The 20,167-nt window shown below is 42.7% G+C and overlaps 1 protein-coding gene across 7 annotated transcripts in view; it reads right to left on the bottom strand.

Annotated features, from left to right (window-relative positions):
- FMN2 (formin 2) overlaps nt 1-20,167 on the bottom strand; it is a 587,410-nt gene that overhangs the window by 314,543 nt on the left and 252,700 nt on the right. For all 7 annotated transcript variants that reach the window (XM_033938052.1, XM_033938050.1, XM_033938054.1 and 4 more), the window contains exon 9: nt 14,542-14,603. In XM_033938052.1, coding sequence (XP_033793943.1) covers nt 14,542-14,603 — 62 coding nt within the window. The remainder of the gene's footprint in view (nt 1-14,541; nt 14,604-20,167) is intronic.

The raw sequence follows: 20,167 nt of genomic DNA, 5'->3' as shown, positions 1-20,167 counted from the left end.
ACACCACAGCGCCAGTGTGGTTAGGAGAAGCCAAAGGGGGTGAAAAAGCTATAAAACCCACCAGGAGTTTTGAAAAAAATCACCCAACTGGGCAGGAAAATCGAATTGAAAAACCAATTCAATAGGGCTGAATCGAATCAAAATTTTTTTTTCCTGTATCTGGCAGCATTAGTTTGCGCTACTGTCTTAGACTTTAGGACCTGGGATTGGGGAGAGATGGCATCCTCAGTACTTTATAATGCAAGTGAAACGAGGATTTGGTCAGACTTTTGAAGGGTCTGCAGAAAAAAAATATTGTATAGGCCGGGGACATGAGACAGCAGGAAATGGGAACTTTTCTTCCTTCTATTTTTGTGAATGGAAAGGCTGAGGATGTCAGAGAGGTCAGTTAAAATATGTGCTTTATAAGAAAATATAATAATGTGTTTTATAAAGTTTATAGCATAGCTGGCCTACCCAGTGAGGTGTTCCTAGTGGTGATGGTGGCAGCGTGTCAATGTGTTGAGAGGAAGAGGTGGTCTGGGAAATTCTGCTGAGCAAACTCCGGGCCCATTTCCACCCCCCAGTTAGTCCACTCCACTCAACTGATTCACACACTGAGTGGGTCTTTGGGTGTTGTTTTGGGATCTCTTCCAGTGGTTTATCTCCTTCTGGTCCAAGGAAGGAAACTTTGTTATCCTTATCATTGACCTACAGAATATGTTTGTAACAGCGCTGCTTGTGTGGCATTAGGCTATGTAGTGATCGAAAGAAAAAAACAGACCTTTGCACATTTTTGCACTATATGGTGGGTGTATGAGGAGATTCACATTTCCTGCACAGCTAAGTCCATGTGAAGTTACCTTGTGCTGTATTTGACATCTAGCAAGGTCTCTGTTTGAAAGGAAAGATCTAAACTTAAAAATGAAGTGGCCAGAAGTTATGGTAAAAGCAGATAGTGTAGCTGGTTTTAAGAAAGATTTGGACAAATTCCTGGAGGAAAAGTCCATAATCTGTTATTAAGACATGGGGGAAGTGTCTGCTTGCCCTGGATTGGTAGCATGGAATGTTGCTACTCTTTGGGTTTTGACCAGGTACTAGTGACCTGGTTTGGCTACCATGAGAATGGGCTACTGGGCATGATGGACCATTGGTCTGACCCAGTTAGGCTATTCTTATGTTATGTTCTCATCTGTAGGGGCCTTTGTTTTCACTTCTTATTTTAATGTATTTTTTTTCTGGGAACTTATCAGTGTTTTTTATAATGGGAACAAAAATGGAAGAGAATTAATGTGTGTGGAATGGGGGGTAACTAATTTCTTCAGCTAAATAATTCAATCCACTTCAAACAGACATAGGAGAACTTGTGCACCATTCACACACCCTCCAACCAAAAACGTCAAAAGAAAAAAACTGTTCGACAACCTCCTAGCCCACAGGTGTCAAAGTCGGTCCTCGAGGGCCAGAATCCAGTCGGGTTTTCAGGATTTCCCCAATGAATCTGCATGAGATCTATTTGCATGCACTGCTTTCAATGCATATTCATTGGGGAAATCCAGAAAACCCGACTGGATTCCGGCCCTCGAGGAGGGACTTTGACACCCCTGTAAGCCATTCGAGCTGCAACACTCGACCCCCAACTCTACAACCAATTGATATCAACCACAGACTGCAAAACCTTCAAAAAGAAATAAAAACCCTTCTATTCAAAAAACACATAAAACCGAACTAACACAATCAGAACTGTCCCAAGCATCACCTGCAACTACTCCATATGTACTTCTAATGTCATGACAATTTAGACATAATTTATGTTATGTTATGTTTGGAATAATGGTTACATATATGAGGTTCAATAAAAGAAAATTTTCACTGCCTGTTTCTATTCTGACCATTTATTCCATTTCATGGTTATTGCAAAAAAAAAAAAAAAAATTTTTACATGGGGGGGGGGGGGGGTGTCAAAAAATGATGGGCCCCGGGTGCCACATACCCTAGGTACGCCACTGTTAGACAGTAAACATAATATATGCAGCTACAAATTTATTTATTCTAATTGCCCTTAGTATTAAATTCTAACATACATCCAGAATGATACTTAAACAAATTTGTTTCTCCCTTTTCAGAGTGGTTTTCCCACATCAGTACCCAATTTTTTGTCAGCTAGTCAGTAACAAACTAGCCACTTTTGAAAATTTTAACATGCACTCTCAGAATCCGCATTACCAGCTAGACCTGTGGTGATGTCAAATCCTTGTTCCCACTTATGGCAGTGTTGTACATGAGCAGACATCTCTTCTAGTTCCCTACTCCAGAAAATTGCTACTACCTGGAATTAAAATACCTCCCATATTTCTCTCTGTTAAAATGGGGACAGCATACTGCTCCCACCATTCAGCTGTGGCCAATATACAGATTCTCTCTGTACTTAGAAATTTGTCCAAGCCAATATCAGACAAGTGAACCTCAGCCGGGTGATAAAGCCCTGGACAGTTTGAAGTCAATAACTCATGTCTTTACACTACTCCCCCCCCCCCCCCCCAAATCACAACAAATCAAGAAATAGCCGTTTTAACTTTATGACAAAGGCACACCACAGCTTTTCAGTTTTGATGTATCACTCCAAACTTGCCTGGGTATGATCTGAGACCAAACCAAGTGAATGTAAGGAAGACTTTTCCATTGCAAATGCAAGCAGTGTCTCACTTCCGGTTCACCACACAATTGGACCCCTGAAGAAGACTTTTTGTCGAAACATGGACCATGTTGGGTCCTGTATCTCTAGCGGACTAGGTCCTTTAAGGCTCTTATGTGGATGATTTACTTTTATGTAGATGGAATTATTATATGTGGATGATTTTAGTGTACCTTTGGAACTTTGATACTTTCAAATAAAGTCCATTTGGGAACATCGTCACTCCACAGAGTTTTTTTGGTTTTCTCTGGATTTTCTTCTTTGTGGATATTTTGGGGTCAATTCCTTTTGTTTTTTTGTTTGGTTTTTTTGTAAGGAAGGTAAGTCACTAAGAAAAAAATCTATCCTAATATTTGTAAGTTTATCCCTTTTATACAAATCATTATTCCCCCATATGAATCATAATTAAATTTGGAGAAGAAAAACGCTTGGCCTGGAGCAATGTTGGAAATAGTTGGTCCCAGAGCATTCCACAAAGTCCCAACCAATGGATTCCTATGCCCAATGCTGCCACTTAAAGGTTCATCCCCAAATGGGACATGTCAGCATGTTTTTTCCAGTAATGTAGGAATATCCACACAGCCATAAGCACATCTCAGAAGACAAAGATCGAGGAACTGAAACTAAAGTAAAGAAAAAGCATTAAGATAATTAGTGACCTCATCTTGTTTATAACCCAAATGTCTGTTAGAAGACTGCCATCCCACGCAGTTAATAAAAGTCAGCAACCCACCACAAATTGCAGCGTAAGATGCTGCACTTATCTGAAAGGAGTACATCCCATAAGCAGATCAGTCCAAATCAACGTGTGAGGGCTTTCTTGAGAACAGCAGCAAACTGATAGCACATAACTGCCCAAGTAGTCAGTTTTAGAATGCAACTCATTTTGTCCCAACAAGATATCCTGAAACAAAACACCTGTCAAACCATCAACTGCCCTAGAAGGAGTCACTAATTTGTTCATCCACAATGCCCTCCCAAAACACCATCACAAATTCCATTTGGAAAAGCATTTCAAACCACAAAATGCAGATGACTGGCAAAGCCCTCACCAGATCCACTAAGCCCATCATGCAAAATTGTCAGCCTCATCATTCTAATACTTAAAGGCTCATCATCTTGTGCATATCCACATATCTGTTTCTTCACCAGAAATGAGGAAGTGGATTCAACCCAACCACCCACTTTTGATAAAAATATAACTGCCAATGACTAAGCCACTATCCTATATGACTAGCCAGTCTTCCTTGAAAATTAGATAAATTCCTACCACAATAGTCTCCTTAATAGGGACATATCCACATAAATCATGCAATTCCAAGAATTCCTGAAAACAACCAGCTTATATGCTCTCCATGTATTGACTGCTAACAAGTTCTTCAGTAATGTAATGAAGACTGTAGGATCCACATCCACAAATTGTCTGGCATCTCTGTTGGTGTATCAACTGCTTCAGGGGGATCACTGCTCTAAAATGAATCCATTGAAAATGAGAAAGAGGATCAGCAATCTCTTTATAAATATCAAGTACATCCTATATAATAAAACTCTAAGCGCGCATGCGCACTTAGGGTTTCGTGTTCCCTGCCGCCGTGTTTTCTGATCCGTGGTCAGATTCTATTTTAGAACGCGGCGGCAGAGAACACTCTGGCCACTCCCCTCCTCCTGCCCTCACTCACCAACTGCTGGAGAAGCGCAGGCAAGCTCTCTCCATGCATGCGTCCTGGCCGCCCAGATTGGCCTCCCACTGAAGACTCTCCCCAAAGCGTGGAAGAGGGTTGGCGCTGCTTCTGTGAGGATCGCGGCCGGCTGTACCAAACTTCGCAGGCCACACAGCATCTCAGTAGAACGTTTCCTCTGACGTACTCGATCGCATCAGAGGTAACGTGCTACTGAGGTGCAAAGCGGCCTGCGTGGTTCGCAAAAGCCGGCTGCGATGCTCACAATGCTACATGCTGGACCGGGGGAGAAGGTAAGGGGTGCTGCTGACCAGGGAGCAGGGAAGAGGGACCGGGGGAGCAGGGAAGAGGGACTGGGGGAGCAGGGAAGATGTGCTGCTGACCGGGGAGGCAGGGAAGAGGTGCTGCTGACCGGGGGAGCAGGGAAGAGGGACCGGGGGAGCAGGGAAGAGGTGCTGCTAACTGGGGAGCAGGGAAGAGGGACCGGGGGAGCAGGGAAGAGGTGTTGCTGACTGGGGGAGCAGGGAAGGGGTGCTGCTGACTGGGGGAGCAGGGAACAGGTGCTACTGGACTGGGGGAGCAGGGAAGAGGGACAGGGGAAGCAGGGAAGAGGTGCTGCTGGACCGGGGGTGGGGTGGGGTAAAAATGGGTTTGGAGCTGGGGCTGAAAATTTGGGGACATGTGAGGGAAGGAGGCTTTACTCCTCTCCTCCTCTCCTCCCTCTCCGACCTAGGATTCCACCAAACTATAACCACCCCCACTCACTCAGCAGGCAACATCTTAGACTTGCTTTTCACCCTCAGAGACCCAACGACAAAACCCCAGCAAACCTACACCTCCACACCTGTCCCATGGTCAGACCACCACCTCATTGAATTCGAACTCCCACTCGATACTGCCCCAATCCCACGTAAAGATCCCACCCCCCCCCCACCCTACGTAAACTTCCTAACTCGGTCAACCCTCAAGATATGGCCGCAGGTATTCGCACCCTAAACGAATCTTATACCCAACATCCCCTATCAATTGACCTGGCAGCCGCCACATGGCACTCTAACATCCAATCCCTCTATAATAACCTGGTCCAGACAAAAACAACCCAAACAATCACCAACAAAGCACCTGCTCCCTGGTACACTAATGACCTCCGATCTATAAAACGATCCCTGAGGAAAGCAGAAAGGATCTGGGCCAAACATCCGAACATTGAAACAAAAACCCACTGGAAAAACATATCCACCACATACAAAGCTGCCATTCTAGAAGCAAAAAAGACCTACTACTCTCGTCTCCTACAACAAGCCCCTTCCAGATCAAAACAACTATTCACCCTCACCAACCATCTCTTCACCAACGCCCAAAGGAATAATCAAATCAACCAAACAGAACTCGATAGCGAAACTCTCTCGGACTTCTTCCAGTCCAAAATACAAAACATCCGAGCTAACCTCGACCTCAACACCAAACCCACTCCTACTCAGCTCCAACCAACTCCATATACCCCCCCTTCCGCCTCTCTCTCCCAATTTCAGCTAGCCACTCATGCGGAGGTCCTCGAAACCCTGAGAGAACTCAAACCCTCCAACACCATCCTCGACCCCTGCCCGTCCAGCCTCCTGCTGGCTGCCGGAGACGCCATGGCAGAATCCATCCTCCCCATCATTAACACCTCTCTAACTACTGGAACTGTCCCCCTCAGCTGGAAATCAGCCATTATCAAGCCCACTCTCAAAAAACCATCCCTTGATCCTAATGAACCTGGCAACTATCGCCCAGTCTCCAACCTCCCAATTGTCTCCAAACTCCTTGAACGAATTGTACTCCACCGCCTACACCCTTTCATTGAAGAACAAGCTGCCCTATCCCCAGTCCAATCTGGCTTCCGTAAGGGCCACAGCACAGAATCAGTTCTCATTGATATCATCGACGACAGCTGGTCAATACTGGACAAAGGCAACGACGCCCTACTAGTCCTACTTGACCTTAGCGCTGCCTTCGACACAGTTGACCATCACCTACTCACATCTAGGCTCCACGACCTCGGAATCAAAGACACAGCCCTCCAATGGATCACCTCCTTCCTGCACCAAAGGACCCAAACAGTCCTACTAGGGACACATAAATCTAACCCTAAGCCTATCAAATATGGCGTTCCTCAAGGCGCCCTTCTATCCCCCCTTCTATTCAATCTCTACATCAAACCCGTCATCGATATAGCGCAAAAATATAAAATCAAAATCCACTCTTATGCAGATGACATCCAGCTGCTCCTCCCCTTAGGCGAAAATCGGCCATCCCAAATTGCTAACCTCGAACTCTGCCTCACTGACATGAAAACTTGGATGTCAAACAACAAGCTTCAACTTAACGCATCCAAAACCGAACTCCTATGGATCAGAAACAAAAACACCAAATACCTACGACCTACACTAACATGGGATTCCACTCGACTAACGGCAGCAGATCAAGTTCGCAGCCTGGGAGTAACCCTAGACGGACACCTATCCTTATCCAACCACATATCCCAAGTAGTCTCCACCTCCTTCTACTACCTTCGCCAACTGAAAAGGATCAAACCCTACATCTCCAAACCAGACCTCGCCCAACTCCTATACGCATATGTCCTCTCCAGAATGGATTATTGTAACTCGCTATTTAACGGACTAACCAAAAATAATATCAGACGCCTCCAACGGGTCCAAAATGCAGCCATCCGCCTCCTACACAACCTCAACTACCGCGATTCCATCTCCCCGGCACTCCATGCTGAACACTGGCTCCCAATTAGCCAACGCTGTACTTTCAAAGCCCTAACAATTGCCCACAAGAGAATCTACTCCACCACCCCCTCCTACATAAAATCCAAACTTCCCATCTACAACCCCACTCGCATCCTCCGCTCAAAGTCAGAGACACGCCTATGCGTCCCCCCCGGAAGATCCCTGCTCACAGAAACTGCCCACAAACGATCCTACAGCCACTTCATTCCACACCTCTGGAACCAACTTCCCCCCCAACTTAGACAACAGAACTCATTATTAGCATTCCGTAAATCGGTAAAGACCCTCCTCTTCAATTAAAGATCTCCTCTGTCTCTCCCCCCCTTAAGCCCCTCCCTCCACTCTCCTATCTCCTTCCCGAAACTCCAGTATGACCCTCTCTTACTCTATCCACGAAAAAGTTGCATCTATATGCTTATAACTTACCGTAAATTAAACTACGGTATTTCCCCCTCTCTCTCTCTGCTTAATCTCCCTGTATTCAATTCTCTCTAAAAACTATAAATCCAACCACTAAACCTGGAGGCCGCATTACCGTAAAGATGTGCTTCGAGCCGAGTCGGTCCAGCGGATGGCCACTAGAATGGTCTCCGGACTCAAGGGTCTCTCATACGAAGAAAGACTGGGCAAATTGCAGCTCTATACTCTAGAGGAGCGCAGGGAAAGGGGTGACATGATTGAGACATTTAAATACGTCACAGGTCGTGTCGAGATGGAAAACGACATATTCTTTCCCATGGGACCCTCGGTCACAAGAGGGCACCCGCTTAAACTCAGAGGAGGGAAATTTAGTGGTGACACCAGGAAGTACTTCTTCACGGAAAGGGTGGTGGATCATTGGAACAAACTTCCTAGGCAGGTGATCAAGGCCGCCAGCGTGCTCGACTTTAAGAATAGATGGGATATCCACGTGGGATCCCTACGAGGGTCGAGCTAAGGAACTAAGTCATCAGCATTCAGACTTAATGGGGTGGGTCAGTAGAGTGGGCAGACTTGATGGGCTGTGGCCCTTTTCTGCCGTCATCTTTCTATGTTTCTATGTTTCTACTACTTATATGTCTAGTTACTCCGCACTGTGTATGTTCATTTGTAAACCGTTCTGAGCTATTGGGAGGACGGGATAAAAATCTAAATAAATAAATAAAATAAATAAATAAATTTACTAGCACCCGTTAATGTAACGGGCTTACACACTAGTAATAATAATAATAATATAACAGTTTATATACCGCAGGACCGTGAAGTTCTAAGCAGTTTATAATAATAAAAAAATGTTACAGATTGAGTGGATTTAACAAAGTTAAAAACTAGTGATTAACAGCTCTAGGGATCAGTTATTGTGGAATGAGATTGTGCAGGTTAGTTGCCTAAGTACTTTAGGAATTTTTTTTTTTTTAGGCGTTTCCTAAATTCCCCATAAGTAGTAGACGTAAGCAATTGTTCTAGATCTTTACACCATAATGCACCCTTGTCTATCTGTCTGTTTACTCCCTCAAAGAAGTGCAGCAAGTTCGTCAAACACGATCTGCCTTTGCTAAAGTACATGTTACGCCCCCAGCACCAAATTTAATTGTAAACAGCATAACATTACTAAACACAGCAGCTCGACTAACACTGGGCAACATGCTGTCAGTTAATGTCCTGTATCACTGCTACATTGTTAGATTATGGGAAGAACCTGATGATTCTGAAAGCACTCACTCCAAATAACCAAGGGTTACCCATACCAGGAAATCTCAGCAAGGCTGCCACTTTTACATAAACCCTTCTCTTGCCACCATTCAGGCCAAGCTTGAGAACATCAAGCACCATGATAAATGATAATGATAAATATTCTGAGTCACTTTGGTATTGAGGGTCAAGTTTTATCCTGGTTTAAAGGGTTTTTTTTGACCGAGCATTATTATGCTATGAAGAAGGCTGAGATTTTTTTTGAACAGCTAGTGTCCCTTAAGTAAAGTCTCACAAGACTCCTCACTTTCTCCCACTCTTTCCAACTTGCTGATGCAATCTTTAGGATCAACCCTTAGACTGGCTGGGACAAAACATGTGGAGGAACACAATCAAAAGATGCATCTAAGTCCGATTCAAATGTATGGCACTAGACACCCAAAGTCGGCAGCGTGAAAATGTCCATTCTCGAAAAATATGTCTATTTTTTTTTCCTCCAAGAATCATCTATCTGGACATCCAGGCTATTGTTCATCCAGACTGCCAGGTTGTCTATCTTTATATCACATTCTCAACCAAAATTTTGGCCAAGTCATAAATGCCCAGAACAAGACCTTTTAGATTTGGGAGGAGCCAGCATTGTGATGGACTGGCCACGCAGACATGGCAACAGAGCAATGGGGGTACCTTACAGGGCACTACTGTGAACTTCACTAAAAGGATGCCAGAAACATCTCACCAGAACTCCCTTATAGGTTATGGTGAGCTCCAAAAACACCCCCAGAGCCACTATACTCACCTGTCTACAACCCCAGTAGCTCTTATGGATGCAGGTGCCACCTATATGGCAGTACAGTAGGGGTTTGGGGGGCACACTTGTTACACCCATGTGCTGTCTGCCCATCCATGTCCACCTGAGGAGCCCCTGATCCTGTTCCTCCTTGAAGAGAAAAATTCCACATATTGCATGGTGAAACCTCCCTACCCCATCCAGAGGTCAACGCACTCCTGAGGAGGAACTTCACCAAATAAATGTCTTGATGCAAAGATGTCATTTGTTTACCTGTCAACCGCATATCATCATCCTGACAACCTCAAGCATCTGACTTATCCTTTATTAGACCTTTCCTAAACTGTTCATCATAACTGAGCTAGGCTCAACATCTATATGTGCAAAAAGCTCTCAGTATTAGGTCTGTATAACATAACGGACCACAGCAAAAAGCCAGCTAGCATAAATATGCAAATCCAAACAATTAAAAATGGTCTGTGACATTTCTCTTTTCTTCTTCTTTCCATCCTCTTTTTGATTATCCACCCCCCCCTTTTTTTTTAACATCATTGTTATTTTATTCTTGCTCAAACAAAGCAAAAACAATGTTCCTTCGAAGTTGCATCTAAAAATATTTGCAGAGCAAATTTGTTACTCAAGAGGAGCACTCACACAAGTGTATGGCCCCTCTAAAACTGTAACTGGTGCAGATTCCCCACTAACTGCTCCATAGTCCTCTCAAAAGAAAAGGGATTGGGACTTGTATACTGCCTTTTATTGTTTTACAACCACACTTAAAGCAGTTTACATACAGGTACTTCAAGCTTTTTCCCCTATGTCCTCTGGGCTCACAATCTATCTAACATACCTCTCAGAGATGATGATGACTCAGAAGAGTCCCAGAAATCTTGAGAGTCCCCTGTGGTCATTTCACATTACTTCTCTACATCTAAATATTCACATGTTTTGAACACCTCATACATCTCCCAGTCTGAAAACAGCACCTGTGAGGTTTCAACATATGAACTCTCTGATAGCCCATATATGGCCCTTGCAACCCAGCAATATCCACAATTCTATCCCCTAGCTCACCCATCAGAACCACCCACTTCCACCCCCAACTCACCAGTGGTGGAAGGAGCAGGCAGACATCCCTAGAACTGCTATGTTGTCCATCTGGATCTAACAGTTGCTGCTCTAGACCTCTGCAAAGTGGTTGAGGACTCAGTCCCTCAAGTCCTATTTCACCCCCCCCCCCCCCAGCACCACCACCACACACACACAATCGCCTACTGGAATCACCTATACTCCCTTCTCCCAATCTGCACTAAAACATGTACCCTTTGCACTTGCAGCATTACCCCCTCTCCCATGAATTGTCCATGCAGCCACTGTATGTGTGTGTATATATATCAAGTCACTTTTTGGGGGAATAATTTAATGTAGTACCAGCATAACACATAGAATGTAAACTACAGTAAGATGTTGATCTGATTTGCTTCCCAGTCTGGTGGTACTTTGTTTCACTAGGAAGCTGGAAAGATCTTTATCAAGTTCTGGCAATTATTACGATGATGATTATAATTAGGTTTGAAGTTTGACTCATTACTAGCTAACATTCTATTCTATTTTGTCATCCCCTTAGTCCTGTATATTACTCTATGATTTTATTGGTTCTCAGCTATATGTGCTTTTATATTATTGCAAACTCTATTTTGCTGTAATTCAAATACTGAAATGAAAAAATGAAAAGAAATATAAAACTAACCTACCTGACAACACAGGCACACACCAGCCAGCCAATAAAGGACCTCAGGGTCTAGTCTCCTCATGCTCAATCCCCTCTCCCCCAACAGACACTCCTTCCAACTGTACTAGCTTTGGAGTGGGATCCCTCCAAATAGCAAAAAAAAAAAAAAAAAAAAAAGGCTCTCAGTACCCCATGGTCTTAGGAGGACTCAACTCAGAATACGCTGCTGTTCAGAATAGCCATCAAAGCATCAAATTAACCTTTGCCAAGAACCAGGTGACCCCAATTGCTCCTCACCCAGTTGCAGAGCCCAACAGGTTGACAAACTAACTGCTATGGCTGCAACAAACATTGCTCACAGTCAAACTGTGAACTGTTCCCACTTCAAGAAGGTATGCAGCAATTAAGCTAACTCAAATTTGAATTAGTTAACAAATTAGTTTAATTTTACATCAGTCCACCAGAAATCTCATTCCTACTATTGCTCCTTCCCAACACTAAGGGGCTCACAATCAAAAGAGAAAAACGTCCAAAAACCAGCTAAGTCGGCACTTGGACGAACATTTCTCAAAAACGTCCAAGCACCGATAATAAAACCGGGTTTTGGATGTATTTCTAAATGACCTAGGCCTTCATAGTGCTGCTCAACGTTCAAAGCTAAATGGGGCATTTCGGGAGGCATGTCGAGGGCAGGAGTTGGGCGAGGCATGGGCCAGCTTAGACTTAGTCGTACAGCATGTATAACCGAAAGTTTAACAACAGAGCCTAGACGGAACTTGGACGTTGTGACTTAGACCATGTAAAACATGGTCTAAGTCACAAACACCCACCTAAACTCACCAGATAAGCACTGAAAACACATAACAGACCCCCACACACTACCCCAGTGATCACCAACCCCCCCAACCCAATGAAAATTGTATTCACAACTTTAAATTTCAGCCTCCAGATCATCATAACCTGGCTGCCTAGCATAGGAAAGCCTAGTCGTCCAGCACAGAGGCAGCTGAAGTCGTCTTGGGGGTGGGTTAGGGACCCATAGAGAAGAGGACCCATGCCCAAAAGCCCCTATAATCACTGCATTGATACTTAAACATGTGCACTCCCCTATACACCCCCAAAACCCTTTTTTACTGGCATATAAGTGGCTCCTGCAGCCATAAAGGCTATTGGGTTGGTAGATAAGGGGGTCTAGGGGATTCTGGAGGTGGCTTGGGGGGCTCACCATCACCTATAAGGGAGCTGTAGTGAGGAGAAGCCATGGCACCCTTTTTGTGAAGTTCACATCAGTGCCCTGTAAGGTACCCCACTATTTAGGTGGCATGTCTGGGTGTGCAGTCCATCACTTTACAGACTCCTCCCATGTCCAACAGGGCTTTTTCTAGGCATTTTGGACTTGGGACAGAAAGTTGGACAGAAATGTAGTATAAAGATGGACGATTTAGCAGCTTGGATGATCAGATCGGCAGAACGTATAATTAGATGATTTTTGAAAGTAAAAAAAAAATTGGATGTATCTTTCGAAAATGTGTCTTAGGCTCTTTTTAAGTTTGGTTGACTTGCGAGATGGACGTAAACAAACTTAGACGTCCCTTTCGATTATGCCCTTCCACATATATAAACTGCCCAAACAACCCTTTTCTGAATTCTCCTCACACTTAGAGGGGCATTTTCAATAGTGTGTCTAAGTCCGACTTTGGACGTATCCTTCAAAACATCCAAATATTGTAATGGAGAAACATCTATTTTTGAAACTGCTAGATGTCCAAATTTTATTTTTTTGAAAATGACCTATTTGGACATCTTGACCTTTAAAACATCTGCCTTTTGTGGCCATTTTCGAATACAAAAACACCCATGTTCAAAACATCCTAATCTAGACCATTTGGACGTGGGAGGAGCCAGCAAAGTAATGGATTGGCCTACAGAGCAGTGGGGCACCTTATAGGGCACTGCTGTGATCTTCACATAGAAAGTGGCAGATCATAACTCCCTTATAATTTATGGTGAGTCCCCCCCAAATGCCTCAAAACCAACTATATCCACCTGTGAATCACCCCAATAGCTTAAACTAATGGCTGCAGGTGGCACCTACAGTATAGGCATTATAGTAGGATTTTGGTGCATTTTGAATGGTGATTGGTGAAAGTATTTTTAACTTATGCCATTTTAGAAAATACAGAGAAACCTTTGGAGTGGAAAACCTGGCTTCATATTTTTTTAATTTCCTTTTTAATTACAGGATCCAAGCAGGAAAAACAGATTTACAAAAACTCATCAATATAACATAATTCAGAAATTAAATCACTCTGGTCCACATTAATGATGGAAATATTCTAAAACTATAAGCAAACAAATATAGTCAACAGGAAAAGCTTAGCGTTTCAGATGACTCCACTGAAAACCTGGCTTCTTAAATTATCAAATGACAAGTCTTCAAAGCATTAAGGACAACAATGCTACTGAAAAGATTACAGCTAAGATAAAAGAGCAGTGCCAGTAATAAAGTGAGTTGACGAAAGTTACACAGAGAGGGCCAGATTCTACAACAGCCACCAAAAGCTAGCGGTGGTAGCCGCCCTACCACTGCCTAACATAATTGGTTTAATTGGGTTTAAGTGGCATGATAATTGGTCACACCATTAACACCCAATTAAAACCTCGTTAAAAAAAATAGCCACTGCTACGCAGCCTCCGGGTCCAGCACCTAGATCTCTGGTGACTAGCAGTGCATAGTGATATGAAAGCCCAGAAGTGGGTGTGGTTAGGTGCAGTGAACTTCGGCATCAATATGTGCCACTGGCTACAATTTAGGAAGGATCCTGGGTGCCAGAAATGTAGGCCTATAAATCCCTGACATTTAGGGCGCCTAGATACCTTGAGAGCCATGATTCAGGAATCGGCGCCACATGGCAGGTACCACTTACAGAATCAAGGCCAGAGTCACAGCAAAATTTAAATTATAATATTAATTCTTGGCTTAAGATGGCTTTTAATCCTTCCTTACCCATGCACTTCCCCCCTTTTGTTATAAAAACAATGCTTAGCATCATATCTGTTGGAACACAATTCTATTTTTTTCCCCTTTATGAAAAGATGATTTTGCCAAAGAACACAACTGTGTTTCTATTTCTTCTGCAACTCCAATTTTCTTATGCATATGATGGTGAATAAAAATGTACACGTGTCATGCAAATAATCTTTCAATTACTTACATTTTCATAGAGAGCTTGAATAGTCTCCAAGTCAACCACAGTGTTGTCTAAGTTCAGAATAGCTGTAAAAATACAAACAATAAAAAAAACAGCCATCACAAAAAAGATAAGTTGTCAATGAAAGAATGGCTGAACACAATACACAGTGATAGTTTTAAATGGTCCATTGGTCTTACAGCTCAAGGGTTTTAACTTTATTCATTCCTCAAACTTATTTTAAAATCTATGGAAAAGGAACCTAGTAGAGTCAGGTGTCAAGTCCTTCATAAGTCTCACTTACTCCCAGCTCTCACCCCACCAAAAAAATAAAATAAAAGTCCCATGCGAGCACAAGTGATTTTCAGATATCAAGCTTTCAATAGTTTGACCAAGAGCTTTATACTAATCCACAACAACAAAAAGATTATATAAAAAGGTTTGTTCCTTCCAGTTTCTGTTTTGCATTGGTCATCAGCTGATATAACTACCAGTCATGTAATATTAAAACCCTTGAAAAGGCTCAAATCTTCTGTATATTAAGCTGCCATTGTTAGTGCATAGAACAGCTTTAATTAATACTACAGTATATAAATGTGATATAAATATAAGAAATCCTACTTCTTAACATAAGTACAGCAACAGCTCCACATACTAGCTGCTTTGTCCAAGATTCTTGCACTTTGATAAAGGGTCCCCCACTCAAGTACATGTTAATTCAACAAGGGCTCCTTTTACAAAGGCGCGTTAAACTGCCGGACGCACTAGCCACTACTGCCTCCTCTTGAGCAGGCGGTAGTTTTTGGCCAGCACGGGGGTTAGCGCGCAATGAAAAGTTATCCCCGCTAGCGCGGCTTTGTAAATGGAGCCCCAAGCCTCAGCTCACAGAGGGAGCAATCTGATGTTTTTTGTGACATGTTAAATCTAATTGAGCCATAAATTTATGCCCTGTGTATCCAAGTACATGCATCTAATCTTTATTCAACCTATCCTAGAACCTCTCATCAAAAAGTTATATTTCATATTACATTTGCTTGCTTTTAAATTATCTGGCAGACATACCATCACCCCAAATGGACTGCCCCCTCTGGCTTAAGTAGCAATATCAAGAGGTAGAATAAGCACTTGGACATAATCAGTTTCACTCAGTGTGGCGCAGTGGATAAAGCTACAACCTCAGCACCCTGAGGTTGTGGGTTTAAACCAGGGGTAGGGAACTCCGGTCCTCGAGAGCTGTATTCCAGTCGGGTTTTCAAGATTTCCCCAAGGACTATGCATGAGATCTATTTGCATGCACTGCTTTCAATGCATAGTCCTTGGGGAAATCCTGAAAACCCGACTGGAATACGGCACTCGAGGACCGGAGTTCCCTACGCCTGGTTTAAACCCACGCTGTTCCTTCTGACCCTTGGCAAGTCACTTAATCCCCCCATTGCTTCAGTATGTGATCATGGACATAACAGACTTAATGTTACGGTATTTTTTTCAAAGCCATTTGCACACCTAGAGTGTGGGCTAAGTTTATACAGCACATACAGCTAAACTGTTGAACAAAGACCTTTTGTCTGATTCCACATGTCGCCTGCTTGTCTGGGCATAGTAAAGGAGATACAAACTGTTATCTTTTCAGGATAAATGTTTAAATGCAAACATGATTGCTGCTGTAGACTGTTTAATCTAGAGACACTGGACTGCATGTCTTTTAGAAGAGAATTGTTGACCTGGCAACACTGGAGCACTGTTATCTCTATTATTTAGATAAGTACTACTTGAGCTTGGCAGGTGACAAAATCTTTGGTGTGGAGTACTATTGTAGAGGAGGGATCAATTTGGCATGCCACCAGCTAATGTTTATATAAAACTGGCTAGGTTAATTAGCCAGTCCTATTAATACATCGTTTGAGATTAATTCCTATAAATGTCAAATCAAATAGTATACCGTTTCCTGGGCATTACACTACCTGGCTACATATGAAATCTTTAACAAAAGCTCTTAGAATAGCAGAATGACAAGAGTTCACCTGAGCGCAAGGGCACTTCCTGAATGTAATTCTAAAGCTCAGGAAAAATTAAAGAAGTGAAAGGGGTTGGAAAATCAGTCTCAAACTACAAAGCAAAACAAACATCCTTGAATTATATTTCTTACATACTACATTTTTTCATATGCTTTAACAAATATAGATTACAATGAAAAATTAAAGGGGGATAAAGTTTCAGTGAAATTTGAATTCCAAGAATATACAGCAAGAAATACCAAAACATATAAGTCCAAAATCATGTAAAATGATCATAGATGTCTGCCGGCAAAGGTAAAAGTTGCTGTAAAGTGTAAGAAAATATTTTTCCCCCAATACTGTTGCAGATGACATGAAATATCGAGTTTACCTGCCCTAAAGTAATCCAGTAATCATTGTATTATTATATAAAACCTGCATACCATGCTCTCTAATAATGGTCCAACCCTTTGTTTCAACATTGAAAAACCCTGTAAATTTAATCTCAGAAGCCACATTTGGATTCCTCCAATAATAGCCCATCCTCCCAAAATTCACAGTAACTGGCATTGTTGTCCTCTATCCTCCAACCCCCACCTGTGATGACTGGATCCCTCTTATTTTTCTCACAGTTCTGGCACTGGATAAGTATGGGCCTTGAGCATACATGGATACTCAAGGCTTTGAGCATGCAAAAGTGCTCAAAGCCCTGCATCAGAGAAATACCATAACTGTGAGGAGAGGCAAGAAGAGAGATCAGGTGATCCGGGGAGGGAGGGGGAGTACTGCTGGTTACTGCAGGAGAGCAGGGTGGAGGACAGAAATTTTGCTTCCATTAGTCCACCTTAGACTTCAGAAAATCCATGTTTCTAATATTCTGGACGATTATTAGAGAGAATACGGTATATAATGCAGGTGATCCAAAAAAGTTAGTCAGTCATGTCACAAGTATGGCAAATATTTCCTGCAGTAATTGTACTCTATAAGAAATCAGACTGGCTGGCTGCTAAAAGTGCTTGTATCTGAGCAAATTAGAATTGTAAAATATAATGGGTTTGGGTTATTTTGCAGACTGGTCCCGAGTTGATGAAAGTTGTCATTGTAAAACAGCAAGTACACAGTCTAGATCAGTGGTCTCAAACTCGCGGCCCGGGAGCCACATGCAGCCCACCAGGTACTATTTTGAGTCCCTCGGTATATTTATCATAATCACAAAAGTAAAATAAAACAGTTTCTTGATCATGTCTTTTAAGCTATAAATTACAATATTATTATTAAAACTTAGCCAAAAGGAAAAATTTATAAACTATAAAGAGTTTTACCTCATGCAAAATTGTCATTTTTGTAATGACATAAACTTTTTTTTTTTCTGAGGCTCTCCAAGTACCTACAAATCCAAAATGTGGCCCTGCAAAGGGTTTGAGTTTGAGCCCACTGGTCTAGATGTTATCCCCGATGGTACACTAAAATAGACCGTTATACTTTACAAGTTCCTGGAACTATATATTAGATTTTTCAATCTGTTTACTAGGTCATATTGCATATTTGACAGTTTTCTAGGCAGTGGTCCTTAAACGCATCTTCAGGAATTGCCAAAAGTTGCTGCGTCAAATTTTGCTTTATGTTTTCAATGGTGCCAAATCACTTTCCTTTCAGTGTGGACTTAAGTTTAAGAAACAAGAAGAAGTCAGCAGAGGCTAAGTCAGAAGAGTAAGGTGGTTGGGGAAGAACTGTCATCGCGTTTTTTTGCAGTTGTTCTTCTGGATAGTAACATAGTAGATGACGGCAGAAAAAGACCCGAATGGTCCATCCAGTCTGCCCAACCTGATTCAATTAAAAAATTTTTTTTTTTTTCTTCTTAGCTATTTCTGGGCAAGAATCCAAAGCTTTACCCGGTACTATGCTTGGGTTCCACCTGCCGAAATCTCTGTTAAGACTTGCTCCAGCCCATCTACACCCTCCCAGCCATTGAAGCCCTCCCCTGCCCATCCTCCACCAAATGGCCATACACAGACACAGACCGTACAAGTCTGCCCAGTAACTGGCCTAGTTCAATATTTAATATTATTTTCTGATTCTAAATCTTCTGTGTTCATCCCACGCTTCTTTGAACTCAGTCACAGTTTTACTCTCCACCACCTCTCTCGGGAGCGCATTCCAGGCATCCACTACCCTCTCCATAAAGTAGAATTTCCTAACATTGCCCCTGAATCTACCACCCCTCAACCTCAAATTATGTCCTCTGGTTTTACCATTTTCCTTTCTCTGAAAAAGATTTTGTTCTACGTTAATACCCTTTAAGTATTTGAACGTCTGAATCATATCTCCCCTGTCTCTCCTTTCCTCTAGGGTATACATATTCAGGGCTTCCATTCTCTCCTCATATGTCTTCTGGCGGTAATCAACTACAGAAAAACTTTGCCACAACACGAAACATCCCCAACTTCTCTATTAGAATGTTGTGGCATGAACAATGGAGATTTTGGATTCCTTTGCCAATTCTCTAATAGTTAATTGCTGATTAATGCACACAAGAACCATCATCAGTTGATGGTCTTCCAGTTCGCAAATCATCTTTCACTGATTCACAAACACTTTTGAAGCATGAATACCTTCCACGACTCACGACATGTTCCCCATAAGCCACTTTCAACATTTCATAAATTTCTGTAGCAGTCTTACCCAATTTAAAAACCAAACTTCATGCTGTAGTGCTGCTCATTGAGGTCACACATGATGAAAAATAGCCAATTACAAAAAAAAAAATAAAACAGTTCCATATCATAACAGGTGTTATCTTGGGACAGCAGGCAGATATTCTCACATGTGGGTGGTGTCATCCATGGAGCCCTGGTCCGGAAAGCTTTAAAAGAACTTGAGAAAGTTTGTGATTTATCTCTGTGAGGAGACTTTTCAGAAGTAGTGTCATAAGTCTCTGTAGTAGACTCAGGAACATCATCCACTGAGTCAGACTGTAAGTCCGTGTCAAAAAAGTCTTTTGGCGAAGGAGTGCATCAGGACCAATGGCGTCAAGTCCGGTGTCAGTCTGATGAAGATAATGATGTATGATGTAACTTCCTTTTACACTTGGAAGAACGGGAAGGAGAGCGATGTTTACACTTCAAGGAAGCTGAAGCTGAACGATGCTGAGCAGATTTGGATCATTGAGAGGATGAAGAAAAATGCTGATGTATGGATGATCTGGATCGATACCATGATGGAGAATGGTATCTGCGATGAGACAAGCTGTTTTTATGCATGGAATATCGGCGCAGTACTGGAGATCCAGTATCGGTACCACAGGACCTGGTAGCCTTATACTCAGGCTGGACCGGTACCGATGGAGTCAGTGTCGGAACAAGAAGCTTGAACATGTCACTGACTTGGAAAAGTGCTTTGAGCTTCCCACGGTATAAGAGCACCGGTACCATTTGGCATTCTGCTGGTACCATAGGTGCCTTTGTCTAACCTCGGCAAGGGTGACCATGAAGAGGATGCACACCTTGATGTAGGAGAGGCCAGACGTAAGAATGGTTAGTCGTCATCAAGGGACTCGATGCAATGGTGACCGGCGAGACCTGTTGGGAAGCTGGCAGCTTTTTAGCTGGCTTACCTGATGGAGCAATGTCCTCCGACGTCAACACTGACGTCGATGC

Source organism: Geotrypetes seraphini, chromosome 3, assembly GCF_902459505.1.
Source record: "Geotrypetes seraphini chromosome 3, aGeoSer1.1, whole genome shotgun sequence".
Taxonomy (NCBI): Eukaryota; Metazoa; Chordata; class Amphibia; order Gymnophiona; family Dermophiidae; genus Geotrypetes; species Geotrypetes seraphini.
This window is presented reverse-complemented; position numbering and strand designations above follow the sequence as displayed.